At 41.2% G+C, this 18,670-nt stretch overlaps 1 protein-coding gene across 2 annotated transcripts in view; it reads right to left on the bottom strand.

The window, feature by feature from the left end:
* Nucleotides 1–600: 600 nt before the first annotated feature.
* The window catches only part of GSK3B (glycogen synthase kinase 3 beta), a 192,587-nt gene continuing 174,517 nt past the window's right edge, over nucleotides 601–18,670 (bottom strand). For both annotated transcript variants that reach the window (XM_056109321.1, XM_056109322.1), the window contains 2 exons: nucleotides 16,729–16,827; nucleotides 601–1,384 (listed from right to left, as the gene is read on the bottom strand). In XM_056109321.1, coding sequence (XP_055965296.1) covers nucleotides 1,317–1,384; nucleotides 16,729–16,827 — 167 coding nt within the window. In that variant the 3' untranslated portion in view covers nucleotides 601–1,316. The remainder of the gene's footprint in view (nucleotides 1,385–16,728; nucleotides 16,828–18,670) is intronic.

Genomic DNA, 18,670 nt, shown 5'->3' with positions numbered 1-18,670 from the left:
ATCTATGTATATATAACATATACACACATTTATATAATCAGCTTTTCTATAAATCAGCAGGTACAAGTAACTGTTTATATCATTTTGATGTGTAGTTTTTAGTATACCTACTATTTAAAATCATAATGGCCTATCTGACATACATCAATAAATAAAATGGAAAGAGCATGAGGTTAAAACAAGACAAGCCGAAATTAAAAACAAATCTTAGATTTGGATTTAAAATGAGAACAATGTGCAGAATGTGGCATCTTCTGCAAGCTCAATTTGCAATTTAAAAATATGAAACACCAACCAGTAGACCATTACAGTTCACATTATTTAACTACAACATCCTCTCAAATGTATCTTTCCAAGGGAAGCAACTTAAAACTTTTTTTTTTTGAACAAATTCATTCACAGTGGTAAGATCTGGCCCTGGCCTGTCCTCTGTCTCTAGGTTCTTCAGCTTTGGATTTCTACAGTCATAGTGGCTGGCTCAATGACTTTTTCACTTTTCTCTTGGGTCACTAGTTTTAAACTCCACTAAGATTTGCAGAGAACCGTTGGTCAGGGAGAGATCCACTGCAGCACACGCTCCTCCATGACAGTTTCCTCCTCAAGTTTCTTCACAGCTAGCGTTGATCATGAGCAAGACCTAACCTTTGCAAACCCATTCAGCATCTTAATCTTCCCCTTCGAATAAATTTCAAAACATTACTGACCTCCCTGGGTTACAAAGGACGTACATTTCTTTTCCTTTTCGTCTGCCACACCTGCTACCACAATGCCAAAGGCAAGACTGCTAAAACCCGAGGATATGGATTAGTTTTACAAGTGACATTTAAGTCCTCACTGAGTTACACCTGCTAAGCTCCCAACCAATTTCAAGCTGTGCACTAAACCGAAGTCTTGACTTCACTTTTAAAAGAAAACAAAGTTCAAAAAAACTTCAGCATAGAAAAAAATTGTCTTCTTTTGTGGAAGGGGCATGAGGCAGGAGTCCTGTTTTTAAAGTATACAACAGCAGACTTTTGATAAAAAAGATTGTCGTGGGAGAGAGACTATGTGTTCTAGTGCTCCGCTTTCCCTTCCCACAACCCTCCCACCCCTGGATCTCCCTCAAAGTGAGAATACAATGAAATTGGCTTGTATTTATAGATATTTTACAAGGTTAAATAAGAACAACAATAATAAAAAAAAAACTGAACACTAAAATGAACAGGTTTTGTTTTTTTCCCTCTTTTTTTAATTTTCTTTCCAAACGTGACCAGTGTTGCTGAGTGACACTCAAGTAAACTGGTGGTTTTTCCTGTGCAGCTGGCTGCCCAAACGGTTCAGGTGGAGTTCGAAGCTGATGCAGAAGCGGCATTATTGGTCTGTCCACGGTCTCCAGCATTAGCATCTGCAAATTAAAAGTCCCAAGAGAGAGCATAAGCAATGCTGTGAATACACACCAATGAGAAAAGTACACTTCTCTCAACAGCAATGAGCTGATGCTGTGGCATTCCAAGCTGGATCTAGAACACTGTCTGAACTATGGCCAGCTCTATGCAATCAGACTTTCTTTCTGGGAGCTTAGAGCTAGAGCCTTGGCTTGATCCTGGTCAGAGTAGAACATCTCTGTGCAAGTTAGAGACTCGGGGAGCAAGTGACCCTTTTTGTCCAAATTTGGCAACAGCTACGATGGCAGCACATACACACTCAGTTGCAAACTAGCTCATGAAGATAAATGAGCAGTGCACAGCTGGTGAAAAGCCAGCTAAAATTCTGCGGCCCGTTACAATATACCATCTGCTTAGGTGGGTGAATAGGCAGAGGCAATGAAATTGGGTCAGTGAATAACAAGCAGAAGCACTCTATATAGTCTAATTCAGTCGCTTGCTATCTAAGTACAGTCTCTTCTCATTAGTCATGGAAATGGCAAACAGCAAAATATAGCCACTGCTGTGATCAATGCACATATTCAATAAAGTCTGTCCTGGCTATCATTTTGGCACTGAGCTAACTTTGCTAATCCTTTGAAAATATGTCATATAATTAAAACTGAATTTGGTCCCTTTTTCTCCTTTCTGGAGGTGCTTTATTATTCTGGAGCACCCATTACTAAGCAAGCATTTGTGTCTAAAGGAACACTGTGCTGTGTTGTTTCAGTGGTAAGTTAAGCTGTATCTTTTCACTACACATATCGCAGAACAAATTTCTACCCAAACACTTCACACTAACTTGCAGAGCAAGAAGAAAGGTGGCTTGTTTAGAAGGAATATCTAAGACTCACCTTCCCTAAAAATCACACCACCCTAGGCCAGCAATACTGGTGACACTAAAAAACACCTTGAAGTTTTACCTTTATACAAACTGTCATTCTCCTATTAGTCTAAAATGAGTAAATAATGTCATGACCGAATGCAACATTGGTCCTTGAAATTGTCATACTTTGACTTATTTTGTTTTGTTGTGCTTTATCTTCGTTTGGGGGAGGGGCACATGTGTTCATTTTCAGTGGTCACGCCCAGCAGTGTCTGGGGGGCCATTCCAGGGATTGAACCTGGAATTCTAGCCCTTTTACCTATCTCCTCAACCCCCACTTTATTTATTTTATTTACTTTTTTTCAGCTCAGGTCCTGCTTTTGAAAATATATATATTTTTTCATTAGTGAGACATCATGAGGTACAATTGTAGACTTAAAAATTTTTGTGCTTGGGTTTCAATTATACAATGATCAAACACCCATCCCTCCACCAGTGCCCATTTCCCACCACCATGGATCCCAGTATCCCTCCCACCCCCCATTCTCCCCGGCCCCCCCTGCCTCTGTGGCAGGGCATTCCCTTTTGTTCTCTCTCTCTTATTGTCAACCCCCACTTTAAACTTACATTAGCTCGAGGAACAAAAAAAACAAACAAGGACTCTTAGAAGACTTAGTTGGTTTGGGGCAGGAGAGAGTACAATGGATCAGGCGCTCGCCCTGATTACAACCAGGAATAATTTCTAAGCCTGAAGTCAAGACCTGAACTTTGCTTGCAGGATCAAGTGTGGCTCCCAAAACAAAACAAAAAAACTAAAGAAAAGAAGACTTAGCTAATTAGATTTGGAAAAATTGGAAAGAGATTTTCTATCAATTTATCACTGATTTAGAATTTTGTGGAATATTTTTGTGGAGGGAGAGGAAAAGAGGGGGAAGGGGGAGGAGAGGGAGAGGGAGAGAGAAAGAGAGAGAGAATTTGCAGAGCAAGTGTTTACTCTCCCAAAGATCACTGAAATTCTGCTCATCAACAGTAACCTAATATCACTCCTTGTCCAGGCCACCAGTCCTTCCTCAGGAAAAACAAAAAGTTTTCCCCTAATTTAGGCACAGGCTGCAATGAGAAACAACAAAACAACGGTCCAGAGAGCACGCCTGGAAGGCTATAGAGCTATTCATAATGGCAGTACTCCTTCCAAATCCAGGCTTACTGGAGCATTTCCTGTGCTTTGGCTGATGCTCAGAACATATGCATAGTCATCAAACATTCTTTTCTTATTTTTAGCATAGAAAAATGTCTATCTGTCACATTCTGGTCTTCCTCAGGCCCCGAGAGCCACTGGTCATCAGTATCCATTCCAACACTGTTGGAACTCGAGCCATCTGCTACGATGCCCGGCATCCACCAAAGGCGCATCTTCATGGCTAGTCTGCTCATTATGTTTATCTGCTCCTAGGTAAAAGCCCATTCAGAGCTATTAATCTGCACTGTTATTTCACTGGCTTCTAGCTGTGAGTTTATGATATTTTCATCCCCAAAACTAGTTTCCATACTACATTAAAGTACCTCAGATAGAGAAGAGATCATTAGTCATTGATGGTTGGAGGAATCGCTTGGGATGGGAGATGTGTGCTGAAAGCAGATAAAGGACGACCAAACAAGATGCCCTCTCGGTATCTGTATTGCAAACTATAATGACCACAGAGAGAATAAGGGGGAAATTGTCTGCCATAGAGGCAGGGGGAGGTGGGGAATTGGGGGGTGGGGATGGGATGGGGTAGGGGGGAAGGATACTGGGGACATTGGTGGTGGAAAATGTGTACTGATGGAGGGACTGCTGTTCAATCACTGTATGACTGAAATGCAAACATGAAAGTTTTATAACTGTAGCTCACAGTGATTCAACTAAAAAAATAAAGAGAATAAAAATACATTAAAAAATAACTCAGAGCTGGAGTGATAGCATGGTAGGTAGAGTTTGCCCTGCACGTGGACGACCCAGGTTTGATTCCCAGCATCCCATATGGTTCCCCGAGCACCACCAGGAGTAACTCCTGAGTGCAGAGCCAGGAGTAACCCCTGTGCATTGCTGGGTGTGACCCCCCAAAAAGCAAAAAGCCAAAAGCAGGGGGAAAACAAAGATAACTCAATATACCTTAATTTTCTTATTTACATTATCATGGCCTCCCATTTTACATGCTTCTATTCACCACCTATCCTCTTCTGGTGGTGGGCATGGTTTGGTAACATTGTAGCCCTAAAACATTATACTCCTGTAAAATCAAAATAACTATCTCAATAAGTGAAAATATTACATTATTAAATAGGAAAACAGGTGATTCAAACCACATGAACCAAGCTTAAAAAATATTTAATTTTTAAACAAATTAGGGTGGGGGCTAGAGGCAGAGAGGGTGAGGGAACTTAGGGACACTGGTGGAGTGATGTTGACACTGGTGTTGGAACACAGTATGTCTAAAAATCAACTATGGATAACTTTTAAAATCAGTGTTTTAATAAAAAAAGTTAGAAATGTTTCAGGGTAGCATAAAAGAAAAAAACTCACATCCTGGAATGTTTATACAGTGTATGCAAATTCATGACATTTCTGTTAAAGCTGCTCTCCATGGAAATGTTTCTACCAATATGCCTCAGATATTAGTGTTAACTGGCATGAGAACAAATAAGATCATTACTCAGAGAATAAAAAAACTGAAATCATAGCCTACATTAATAAATGCAAAGTATTTCTTGTAAGGAAGATTCAGATTTCTTGGGGCCAGAGTGATAGTACAACGGAGGGCATTTGCCTTGTAAGCGACCGACCTGGGTTTGATCCCTGATGTCCCTGAACACTGCCAAGAGTAATTCCTGAGTGCAGAGCCAGGAGCAAGCCCTGAGCATCACCGGTTCGACCCAAAAAGCAAAACAACAACAATACCAACAACAACAACAAGACTCAGATTTTATTTCTCATATTGTCTATTATGATTTTGACAAATCTGTTTATCTACCAACAAAGGAAAAGGGGGAACATACTCAGCAAAGTATCACCACCTCTTCATTTGTTCTGAGGAAAAGCATCGCCTCAGACAGTAGGGAGCTTGTCAGTGAAGACAGAAGGATAGAGAGGTGTTAGCTGCTAGAAGTTTACTGGTAGAGTGTATTTTAGCTGAAAGAGGCTTGACTGTTTATGGCCGGCAGTAATTACCTGAGGCAATTACTATTCCCCTCAGATTCCACAAGCAGGGTAAGAACATAGTCTTCCTAACGCACATTTTAAAAGTGATAAATATGGATTCCAAGAAAGGATGAGGAAGTGGTTAAAAAATAAGCATATGAGACTTCAACTGACTTTAACTTTTATCTGTCAGAATCAGTGGGAACAAACAATGGGATAAATTCTTCTAGATTTAGTATTGCTTACCTATGAAGAATTAGCTGGTGATAGATATACAGAAGGTGGCAGAACTTCTGGATTAAAGGTGAGGAAAAGGAATCCTGGTCCTGTCTGAATCTGAACTGTGACTTTATTCATGGGGTTCAGAAAGTTCAGAGAATAGGTATAATTCTGTGTCGTTTTATTTCTTGAAACGACAAGAAAAAGAACATAAAAACAGGGGCTGGAACAACAGTGTAACAGGTAGGGCATGTGCCTTACACGCTGCTGGCCTGGGTTCGATCCCCAGCACCACATAAGGTTCCCTGAGTACCACCAGGAGTAATTAATCCTTGAGTACAGAGCCAGGAGTAAGCCCTGACCAATGCTAGGTGTAAAGGTAAGGTAAAGGTAAAGGCCCTCCCGTTGATCGTCGATTTGCTCGAGCGGGCCCAGTAACGTCTCCATTGGAGACTTTGTTGTTACTGTGTCTGGCATATCGAATACTCTCGGTAGCTTGCCGGGCTCTCCGAGAGGGGCGGAGGAATCGAACTCGGGTCGACCATGTTGGCCGCTTGTAAGGCGAACGCCCTACCGCTGTGCTAGGTGTGGCACATAAAAAGAATTCTGGGGGAAAACGCAGCTCAGATAGAGAAGGGAACAAGTAAAGGATGTTTGGAGGACTCAGGATGCGAGATGTGTGCTGAAAGTAGACTATAGACTGAACACGATGGGCACTTAATACCTCTATTGCAAACCACAACACCCTAAAAAGAGAGAGCAAAAGGGAAAGCCCTACCATAGAGGTGGGGTGGGGTGGGGGTGGGGGTGGGAGGGCTACTGGGTTCACTGGTGGTAGAAAATGGGCACTGGTGGAGGGATGGGTACTTGATCATTGTACAACTGAAATCCAAACACGAAAGTCTGTAAGTCTATAACTGTTCCTCATGGTGCTTCACTAATTAAAAAAAAAAAAATTAAAAAAAATTCTGACCAAGCAACTGCAAATAATTGCAATTATTATTTTTTAAAAAAGTAATAACTTTAAGAAGGGCAGATATTCAAGGAAGAGTAGATACTAATCATGGGAATTTGTACGAATAAGCCAGATTTGGTTTAATATGTTAATAGCAGAAGGTTTTGAAAGTTAAAGTTCTTGAGTAGGTAAAAAGAGAAGACTGACTGTGTCCAACTCCTATCATGACTCCCTTTTCAGTTAGAAGGGTTTTCAACCTGGAAAGGATACAACAAAAATTCCCAATAAACAAAATGCAGCCTAAGGAAGGCAAGGACAAGCTACAAATTTAAGTGTCTTTAAAACCCAAATCTCTAATTCAGTAAATAAGTTCTGAAATAGATTTTAGATGTTCACAAAAATTCAGGCACTGTGGATTTCCTTAAACCCTAAAAACTTTGATTTTATTTTTGAAAGTAGCACTGTCCTCCCACTGTTCATCGATTTGCACGCGGGGACCCAGTAATGTCTCCATTGTGAGACTTGTTGTTACAGTGTTTGGCATATCGAATACGTCACGGGTAGCTTGCCAGGCTTTACCGTGTGGGCAAGATACTCTTGGTAGCTTGCTGGGCTCTCTGAGAGGGGCGGAGGAATCGAACCCGGGTCGGCTGGGTAGGCCACGTGCAAGGCAAACACCTTACCCACTGTGCTATTGCTCCAGCCATTTTTGAAAGTAATCTTTTTTCTTTTTGCTTTTTGGGTCACACCTGGAGATGCTCAGGGGTTACTCCTGTCTCTTCATTCAGGAATTATTCTTGGCAGTGCTTGGGGGACCATAAGGGTGTTGAGGATTGAACCTGGGTCAGACGCGTGCAAGGCAAATGCCTTAACTCACTGTATTATCGTTTGGCCCAGATAGTAACTTTTTTGATGTAAGAAATCTAAAGAAAAGTTTTCTTGATAACAATAAAGCATTTTCCAGAGTTTTTTTTGTAATATATTTAAGATTTGTCTGTAGCTAAGCAGACAATCACAAGGATAACCAATTACTCAGGAATCACCAGATTCATTCCTACTAAGTCTTGCCTAATCTCATTTTATCAGTAACTGGTAAAATAAAAAAAAATTTTAAAAAAGAAAATTCTAATTAAAAAAAATGGCTCAGGCTTTGCTTTGTCTTGTTTGCTATATACTTAATTAGTTCTTATAAGACAAAAAAGTTTATAAAATATGCAGAAATATGCAATTTATAGAAAACCTAATACCTTTACACAGTAGAAATCTAGGCTCAGGATTTAAAACTGTCATTAGTATGGAGGCTAAACTCAAAGGACTTGGCATACAAGGATTGTTTTGGTTCTCTGTAGGGTCACTAGATGGAAGGTAGTAGAAAATATCAGGGTAAAAATAAATAAATTTTCAAACAAAGTGTTACAATGACAGAAGGTAGTCATTCTTACAATAACGAGCTACCAGTTATCCTATATAGTTAAGTATTAAAGAGAAGTCTAATTCTCAATAGGCAGTAAGAGAGGTAATTATCAGTGGTTTTCAAATCTGTCTTAATGGAAGAACCTTCACATTGAAAGAAACCCAGAAGGTTAACGTACAAAGCAGTTAAGAGGAAAACTTGTCTAGTTGATATCCGATATCATGTGTCCCCACTTAGATCAACTTGTACTGGAAGAATCTCGAATCACGACCATCCTGTTATTCGTCGATTGCCTCGAGCAGGCCCCAGTAACGTCTCCTTTATCCTAGCCCTGAGATTATATTCAAGGCTCTTTAGGAGAATGAGACCCATCATTGTTACTGGTATTTGGCATATTTGGTACGCCACGGGGAGTTTGCCAGACTCTGCCGTGTGGGCAGGCTACATTCGGTAGCCTGCCAGTTTGTCCAAAGTAGGAATGAGATAATAAGATGTCATAATAAGATGTCGTGCAGCCCGGGAGCTGGTTTTTATAGTCTCTGAGTCTTGGCCGTTGATGGGATTACACGGCGCCAGGGGGCCAGGTGGTGGGTGTGACCCCCGCCTACTGGAATTTGGAGGATCTGGGTGGAGGATGCTCAGCCCCGATCAGAATAGGTTTGGAGATCTCAGCCCCGGGACCTGCTTGCCTTTGTTCCTCTTCCTCTGGAAGAAATGATCTCTAAAATGGTGTGTATGTGATTTGTGGTAAATCTAAAGATTTAATTCTACATTGGTCTTTAGGGTTGGCGAGACTTTTTTTCTGCCAAGGGCCATTTGGATACTTAACACATCATCTGTGGGTCACAGGCAACCAATGTCTGTCCTGACATGTACCAGGAACAGAACATATAACTTCATGAACTCTATGGCTTGTGGGATGGATGTCACGCACCCCCACACCATTTCCAGCTCCTGCTGGGAGATGAAAGATCTTCCAAATAGACTGAAGACAATCCACTGGCATTATGGAGAAAGAATCAGTATATACACTTTAGGGACTGAGAGCTGAGACACATACATTTTAAGAGTTTTCTCATGACAATCAGAGTCATAATCAACAATGATACCCCAGGTAACACAGCATTTAAAGAATAATTTTAAAAGAAAATGGATGTTTGGGGGGCCAGGGAGATAGTTCAGTGATACCAGTTCGATTCCCATAACAGTTCACTCCCTTAACATGCCCAGGTACAGCCGTGATGACCTCCAGCACAGCACCAGGCTTGCCCAGGTGACCCACAACACCCCCTGGTCCAAGCACTGAATCTTATCTGAAAGTGGCTCTGGGCTCCATAAGCACCTCTAAGGTGGAACTCCCCTACCACAATGAACTGTTCTGCCAAAACCAAATCAACATCCTACGGTAACCATATCTATTTTAGTTTTCATATATTTCTATCAAGTCCCTATCTTCATGGAAACACACACTCCAGCAAGTTATATACATAGTTCATAGGATTTTAAGGTTTTTCTCCACAAAAACAATGAGATTACCATAAATATGTAAGCTTCATAGTTTGTTAATTACTCTGTATTTTTAAATGGAAATGAATTATTTTATTCAAATAGTTACTACTGTTGACCATTCAGATCAGACTGACTCTCGTTATATTTCTCAACAGATTTAGCACGGTAGCACGGTAGCACGGTAGCACTGTCCTCCCGTTGTTCATCATTTGCTTGAGCGGGCTCAGTAATGTCTCCATTGTGAGACTTGTTACTGTGTATGGCATATCGAATACCTCACGGGTAGCTTGCCAGGCTTTGCCCTGCAGGTGAGATACTCTGGGTTGCTTGCCAGGCTCAAAAAGCAAAAAAAAAAAAAAAAAAAAGTAAAAAAGTGCAACATCCAGGCCAGAGAAAGAGCATAGCGGGGAAGACGCCTGCCTTGCAGGTGACCGACCAGGATTCCAATCCCAGCACCCCATTTGCTCCCCCGAGCCAGCCAGCAGCAATTCCTGAGCACAGAGCCAGGAGTAACCCCCGAGTACTGCTGGAGTGACCCCCAAACCAACCCCCAAATGGCTAATAGCTGCATGACAGCTGCCTCTAACACTCTTCACCGGATGATTATGGGGTCATGGTCCCAGGCAGCTCGACTCAGCATCTTCTCCTGGGGGCTCTGCTAAAGCTCCTTCCCCACCCAACCCCTGTTCTGGTCACACGTGCAACTCTCCAGGCCTGGGACCTCCCACCTTGCTCATTCTACAAGGTTCTCGGGCAACTTGTTGGACCCCTGACCAGAAGGAGCACTGGCCAGACATCAGCTTATGTCAGAAATTGGAAAGTTTGGGGTCAGAGCGATAGCACAGCGGGTAGGGCGCGTTTGCCTTGCACACGGCGACCTGGGTTTGATTCCCAGCATCCCATATACTCCCCAAGCACTGCCAGTAGTGATTCCTGAGTGCAGAGCCATGAGGAAACCCTGTGCATCGTCGGGTGTGACCCCAAAAGCAAAAAAAAAAAAAAAGGTAGAAAGTCTGGCCCGAGGAGTGAGGCAGGGGAGGCTGGCTGGACCCAAGGCTACTGGACAGGACCCGGGGCTGGACTGACCGTAGGCTTGGAGACTTGGTGAGCGCAGCAAGCAAGGGTGGCTGCGGCTGAGACAGAGCGCAGGAGGAAGAGCGCAGGAGCAGAGGACGACTGAGCTGAGGCCAGGCCAGCAGGCGTGTGCGAGACAGGGAGTGGGAGGATGAGCTAGGACTGCAGGGCCGTGGCCACAGGCGACTCCCCAGGACACGTGCCCAGGAAAGACGGTGCATTTAGGAGCAAGGCCTCCCGCAGCTGACTTCTTCCAGAGTCTGTGCCCCAGCCGCACCTCTGAGAACCCCATCGAAAACAGGCAGGGCACGGCTGAAGCCATTGCTAGGTTGCCCCAAAGACGGGAGAGCTGCATTTAGAAAATGAAGCTGGGGGGCAGGGGCCCACTGGAGAGATGGTGGGGAGAGCATGTGCGTTGCATGTGGCCTACCTGGATTCTATACTCCGCGTCCCCTACGGTTCCCTGAGACATCCCTGAGTGCAGGGCCAGGCGGAGTACTGAGTGCGGCTCCCAAACAAAAAGGAAAGCGAAACTAAGGCACAGGGGCTGGGTGACTGCATGCCCTGGAGCCATTTCCCAGGAAGCGTCTCTGCTGTGCCTCAGGTGGCTGTGCAGCAAGAATCAGACTCAGGTGACAAAGCCCATGAGCCCGAGAGCCCCTGAGCCCCCTGGTCCAACCCTCACTTGGAAGCGATGACTGTTGATTGACTAACAGGCTGGGACCATTCAGGTCTTGCGTTTTCAAATTTTTAAAATTTTTATTAGTGAGACACCATGAGGTAGACTTACAAATTTTGTGCTTGGGTTTCAATTATACAATGATCAAATACCCATCCCTCCACCAGTGCCACCTTATGGCAGCTGTGAATAATTTTCACGAAGTTGAAAAGCCCCCAGCCATCAGAATCAAATGACAGTCACAGAGAAGGCAAATTCTAGGTCAGCCTTATTAAACATATCAAGAACATAAGATCCTGAAGTGAGATTAGTGAATTAAAACTTATGAATTTTGTCCTGAGTGCATGAGCCAGGAGTAACCCCTGAGCATCACCGGGTGTGACCCGAAAAGAAAAAAAAATACCAAATATATTGAGGCCGAGATTAGTACCAGTAATTTTGCTCCATGACTTGGAGGCCAGCCACATGTGCTAGGGGAAAAGGCAGCTCAGATAGAGAAGGGAGCACCAAATAAAGGGTGTTGGGAGGATCCTCCCAGGATGGGAGAAGCATGCTGAAAGTAGACTATAGATCAAACATGATTGCCATTCAATGCCTCTCTTGCAAACCACAGAACCCAAAAGAAGAGAGAGAGAACAAAAGGGAATGCCCTGCCACAGAGTCAGGGTGGGATGGGGGGTATGGGCGGTGGGAGGGATGCTGGGACCCGTGGTGGTGGAGGATGGGCGCTGGTGGAGGGATGGGTACTTGATCACTGTATAACTGAAACCCAAGCACAAATATTTGTAAGTCTAAAAAAAATAATAACATAAAAATTGAGAGAAATGTTAAAAATAAAAAAAACTTATGAATTTTGATGACCCCTTAGACATTATAACCCGTTTCAACAGATGCTTATCATCACCTGTAGAAACTACCCGAGAACCATGAGAACAATACAAGAAAAGATTAGCTGAAATATCTGCAAGAATAGTTTTCTGTATTAATGTCCTCAAATTTGACAGATGCACTTTTTTTAATTTTTAAAAAATTGAATCACCGTGAGATATATTTACAAGTTTTCATGTTTGAGTTACAATCATACAATGATCAAACATCCATCCCTCCACCAGTGCACATTTCCCACCACCCACCACCAATGTCCCCAGTTTACTCCCCCTTTCCAACCCTCCCCCTGCCTCCACGGCAGACAATTTCCCCCATACTCTCTCAACTCTACTGTTTGGGCATTACGGTTTGCAATATAGATACTGAGAGGTTATCATGTTTGTCCTTGATCTACTTTCAGCACACATCTCCCATCCGGACCCCATCCCTCCAACTATCACTGCCTTAGAGCAGATGCACTATCTTTACCATTTTAAAGACAGGAGAAAAAAAATTACTTTATTGTACTGGTCAAAGTTCTTTTGGAGAGAACAGAGAATAAAAATTAACCATGTATTCCTGGAGTAATTTCAACATGACTTTCAAGTCACAAGTTGGATAAGAAAAAGTTCATTTTCTTAACTTATTCTTTACTTTTCCGGAAGCAGCAATGGAGGAAATAAATTTTATTTACTATTTATCTTTTACAGAACCAAATCTTAGAGAAGACATACTCGAACAGCGGGGCCAAAAATTATTTCTCTGGCTTAATTATTACTATTTCTCTGGCTTAACAATAAGAACTTTTTTGTTTTTGGCCACACCCAGAGATGTTCAGGGCCCAATACTATCTCTGCATCAGGGAACACTCGAACAGCGGGGCCAAAAATACTTGGCTTCCCCTAAGTCTCTGAACTTTTTTTATATAATAAACAGTAAAAAAACCTAAAAGTAAGAAAATTCCATTCTTTTGTAAGACAGCTACAAACAACATGAAAAGCTTCGCAGGAAGTGCCAGTTGTCTAAAACCTGTCTTCTTTTATTTTGGTGTTATTCTATAATTTTTTTTAATTTAAAAATCATTCTCAAAGAGCCATGATTTACAAAGTTACTGAGAGTAGAATTTTCGTCATACTATAATCCAAAACCAATCCCTCCACCAGTGTTCCCAGATTTCCTCCCCAACCCAACGCCATCTCTACTCCATCTGTCAGCGTGACAGGTCCATTATCAAGTTTCAGTGGTTGCCACTTAGATCTCGTTTTCAGTTCTGTTGAGTCTGTGTTTTGGATATATGGCTATATCCCTCACTCATATCACTGATATAACTGAAGCACTGATGCCTGTTAACCCATTACTTCCTCACTCTCTTCTCACCCCTTGTTTTCTTTCTAGGATCCTGTCTGTCTTCTTATGGTTTTACTATTCAAGACATAAATATGTTTGACAGAACCTGTACTTCAATGTTGCTGAGCATCAGGGGAAACTATAATTGATCATATGAAAATTTCAGGGACATTATGCTCTTTCTGAAATTTGCATCTTAATTATATAAACCAATTTTCTACATTTTTAAAACAAAACAATTTTAGATTTTAGATGACTAGAAGGTATATTCTTCAAGCTAGTGGGAAGAGGCTAATAAAGCTTAGTCAAAAACTAAAAGTAGCTTCAGTTCTAAAATATTATTTGATGTCCATACTCTACTAATTGAATTTCCTTATTTAAGACAGTTTATTCGGCTAGGACTCACCAAGAGGGACCTGGGGATCTCATGAGCACTACATGAGACATTCCCACCACCCCATGCCTGGCCACAAAATTCCCCCAAATTATTTACTTGTATCCTGGAGCAACCCAGAAGTGCTATGTGTAGAAAGTTTTCAGCCAGGTCTGCATGCATTCCCTTATTGCCTGGATAGAGATGGGGTATCCATTTATCCTGGCAAACAAGAGCTACTCTTGCTTCATTGGAGGATGGATGTCAAATCCTTCCATCTGCCTGGTTCTTAATGTTTGGTTCTGTCCTCAAGTAACAATAACAATTAAAAAAATAATATCAATAAAAACAGTATAGCAGTTTTCTTTGTACTGAAGGCCTATCAGGTGACTGATCACTTGACATCCCGTTACTCATCGATTTGCTCGAGTGGGCGCCAGTAACAACTCCATTCATCCCTGTCACGTGCTAGTGTAGCCCAATGGCGTCTATCCTAAGGAGGATCAGGTGATTAGGCAAAATAAAAGCCCTCTGTACACTTTGAATTCTAAGTCTCACAACTCAGCCAGGCATTTGTTGCTACACCTGTCATATAATAAGGGGACTAAAGCTAAGAGAGACTAAAGAAAACATTGTTCTAATGTTTTACACAGCTAACCTCTTATTTACACCCATGCATATGTATATAGGCAGACAGTAAGGCAATATATCAATCCCTTCATCGATATCAGCATATCCTTACATGTATCTGGTCCTATAGTTGGTTTTTTTACTAGTGTGGCCCCAAAAGAAAATTACTCAACTTTATTATGGGTGTTATGCCTTTCGCATACAACGAGGTGTTCGATCCCCGGCATCCCATATGGTCCCCGTACCACCAGGAGTGATTCCTGAACGCAGAGGCAGGAGTAACCCCTGAGCATGGTGACGTACAGTCCAAAAACAAAAAAAAAGGGAAAAAAATTATTTAATGGGGCTGGAGCGATAGCACAGTGGGTAGGGCGTTTGCCTTGCACGCGGCCGACCTGGGTTCAATTCCCAGCATCCCATATGGTTCCCTGAGCACTGCCAGGAGTGACTCCTGAGAGCAGAGCCAGGAGTGACCCCCTGTGCATTGCTGGGTGTGACCCAAAAAGCAAAAAAAAAAAAAAAAAAAAAAAAAATATTTAAAATAAGCCAAAACTTGGTTTGAGAGAGAAAGTTTAGTGGGTAGAACACTTGTCTTCCACCCAGCAGGTCCATGTTTGATGCCCTGAGAACAGTCAGGAGTGAGCCTTGAGTACAGAACCAGAAGAAGTCTTGCGCACAGCTGGTGTGATCACAAAAATTAAACAAGAAATACATATAATCCCAAACTTGTAATTCTTATTTTTATTCACAATCATAAGTAATTCTAACAAAACTAGAAATTAGTGAAACAAATAGCTCACCCAAGTAATTTTCCTTATTCTAATAACTTATAAAATGAAAATTAACACTTAAAACCTTTAAGGCACATTTTAGCACATATTTGATTTTTATAATATTACTCTAGTAGAGCAGTGCCACTCATTAGATACATTAAGAGCACTATTAAGACCAAATAAACCAATCAAGTTCAAGAAACTGCCAGAAATAGGATGCTGACGGGACTATAGCCTTAATGAAAGACCTATCTTTCTAGATTTTCTAGAACAAAGGTAAGTCAAATGGACTAGAAATGTTTTTAATTTTTATTAGCAATGTTCTAAAAGCCTAAAACTGGAAAAAACAACTTTGTATTAGACAACAGGAAGTGGTTTTGATATTATAGGAGTACGCAAAGTACTAATACTGAAAGCTCTTCCTTCCGGCACCAGACTTAGGCAAACATGTGTCTGATTCAGCTCAGCTCAATAACATTAAGACGATTTAGAGAAAATGAAATCAGCTCTTGCACCTGCTTTTGTACAGGAAAAAAGGGGCAACTCTGAGCCTGATGGTGCTACCTACTTTCTAACTTCATTACAAATAGCACCCTTCAATTCTTCAGAGAGGCTTCAATTCACTCAAGAACTGGGTGTTTTCAGAGTATCTGTAATGTGAGACAGTGATACTCAGTAAATCCTCCGCCATTGATATGGCTAAGGAACAGCAGTGTACCCAAGTTCTACCATGGGAAACACTATAGGATTTTTTAGATAGACAAGATCTTGTTATGGTCTGCTCAAAATCCTAAAGAAATTAGCACTACAGTTTTGGCCCTCACAAACGATTAAGTTATAACAATTCATACTTTTTATAAAATGTAGAATTCATCTCCCATAGTTATAATTTATATTCAGAACACTAGAAATAAAATGAATTATCTTCAGTATCATTAATTACATTTGTGTAAATGCTTTCTGCTCAAAGCATCTAATTTGGTAAGTACAAATCAGGAAGTTCATGACAGCACGCAACCTTAAGACTTAATGCAAAATTTCTGGGATTTTTCTGTTTGTTTCTGTTTGGAGTGTTCAAGGCTTACTTCTAACTCTATAGTGAAGAAACACTCTAGGCGGGGCTTGGAGGACCATACGTGGTGCTGTGAGTTGAACTGGCGTTGCCCAAGTGCAAGAAAAGTGCTCTAAACCCTGTACTATCTCTATGGTCCTAATGCATGACTTTTAAAAGTAAAGTTATTTACTTCACTAGTATAACAAGATTCTTACACCACAATTATTATGGGGTCCATTGTTTTGTGCTTTTGGGGCGAAGTAAATCAACATTTTATTTATGTTTGTTCATTTGGTTGTACTTTGTTTTTCATAGCTGGAAGGTAGAAAATGTTCTTATTCATCAAATGAAATAAAATGGAGGTAACTGGGTCTCAGAAACAACAACAACAACATTGTTTTCATAGAAAAGGCTTGTGTGCTCTTACCTGAGGCTGCTGTGGCATTTGTAGGGGTTGAAGCAGCGGCTTGAATCCGAGCATGGGGAGGAATAAGGATGGTTGCTAGAGGTGGATTACTTGACAGTTCTAGAGAAAAGATAAGACAAATGTTGAGAGTCCATGCTAACAATAAACATAAAATATAATTCTAAAAGTGTTTTCATAGGATAAAAACCCTGTAACATACAAAATTAATGACTGAGTAATCAACTTTTAGGGACAGTCCACAGAAATGTTGTATACTTAACAAACTACCAAAGTTTGGATATATTTGAGAACTACAGATAGACTGGGGAAAGTAGTTTGAAAATAAGTATGGCTATACTTGCGCTTTTCACAAACTCCAATACTGTTTTCCAGCACTACTGTGACAGTATTTGACAACCAAAATTGATAGTGTTACAAAGAGAATAACGGTATGCATAGACCAACCTACTCAATACTTTTAAATCAATGGCAGATAAAATATATCTAGATACTAAAAGAAATGAGTTGATAAATAATAATACTTATTTAAAAATTTCCTGCTTTTGTTAAAAATGATAATGTCAGAGAAAAAGCTCATGGATTGAGTACATGTTTTGTGTTTGAGAGACCCGGGTTTGACTGCCACCACCATATGGCCCCGAGTTCCACTGGGAGCAACCCTTGAGCAATGAGTTGAGAGTAGCTCCCTGAACACTGCCAGTTGTGGCCAAAAAAACTCCTCAAAAAATTGTAAAAAATGAAAAAGAGCATAAGTTCTGAATATGAGTTTTTAGAATTAAATTAAAGATGTTATAATACTATTAAACTTCAGGTGCTATTCTCTAGTGACCTACCAGTTAGCAAGCACTGGTAGTGAACTTATACATACATAGGTGTTTGGTTTTAGCTTTAAGCACTGTGATCATTCTTCCCGTTTGCTGGGCAAAATCCTAGTTTACTCTTGTTAGTGCAGCAGTTAACTCATTTAGTGCTCATTTCACAGCAAGTGTCACAAATTTCAGGAAAAATTTTATGACCAAAATAACTACAGGAAGGAAGATGCTATCCTCTAAGCTATAGTATACGTTCTGACAATAAGGATGGTATGGAATAAAAAAGCGTTAAGTTCATCAACCTTCACCTCTATCTAGTTTCAAAACATTCTTATCTTCCCCAAAGTAGATACTTAAATATGAATCATCTGTCCATCCCTCAAGTTCCTAGCAATTATATATATTATAATTTGTATCTAAGTGATTAGATATCAAACAATTTCACTGTCACTGTCACTGTCACTCCTGTTGTTCACTGATTTGCTCGAGTGGGCCCAGTAACGTCTCCATTGTGACACTTGTGACTGTGTTTGGCATATCGAATACGTCACGGGGAGCTTGCCAGGCTTTGCCGTGAGGGCGAGATACTCTCAGTAGCTTGCCGGGCTCTCCGAGGGGCGGAGAAATAGAACACGGGTCAGCCCGGCCGGCCATGTGCAAGGCAAATGCCCTACCTGCTAGGCTATTGCTCCAGCCCAAACAATGTCAGATTCTAAAATAAAAAAAAAAGATTTATGAAGAATGGGCCTCGAGAAATAGTACAAGGTTTAAGGTGTGTGCTTTATCTGCAGCTGAACCAGTTCAATCTCTGGCACTGCATGGTGTCCTGAATGGAGAGCCAAGAGCAGCACAGGATAACTGCCAGGTATGGTCTCCAAACAAAAGACTTATGTAAAAAAAAGATAGTAAAATCTTCAAACTGAGAGGACTTCATTACTGTTTCTATCTATGTAAATGAGTAGACAGGTTATTAAATCAAATAAATCTTCCCTGGAAATGAGGCAAAAAAAAAAATAAATAAACCTCACTATCCGACTGATGAAGTCTAAGAGATGCTATTTTGTTATAATCAGCTTTAGTAGCTATTCTGATTTCCACTCTTTCACTGGAAGTGCCTAATATTGTTTCAC

The sequence above is a fragment of the Sorex fumeus genome, unplaced genomic scaffold (genome assembly GCF_029834395.1).
Source record: "Sorex fumeus unplaced genomic scaffold, SorFum_2.1 ptg000265l, whole genome shotgun sequence".
In the NCBI taxonomy this organism is placed as follows: domain Eukaryota; kingdom Metazoa; phylum Chordata; class Mammalia; order Eulipotyphla; family Soricidae; genus Sorex; species Sorex fumeus.
This window is presented reverse-complemented; position numbering and strand designations above follow the sequence as displayed.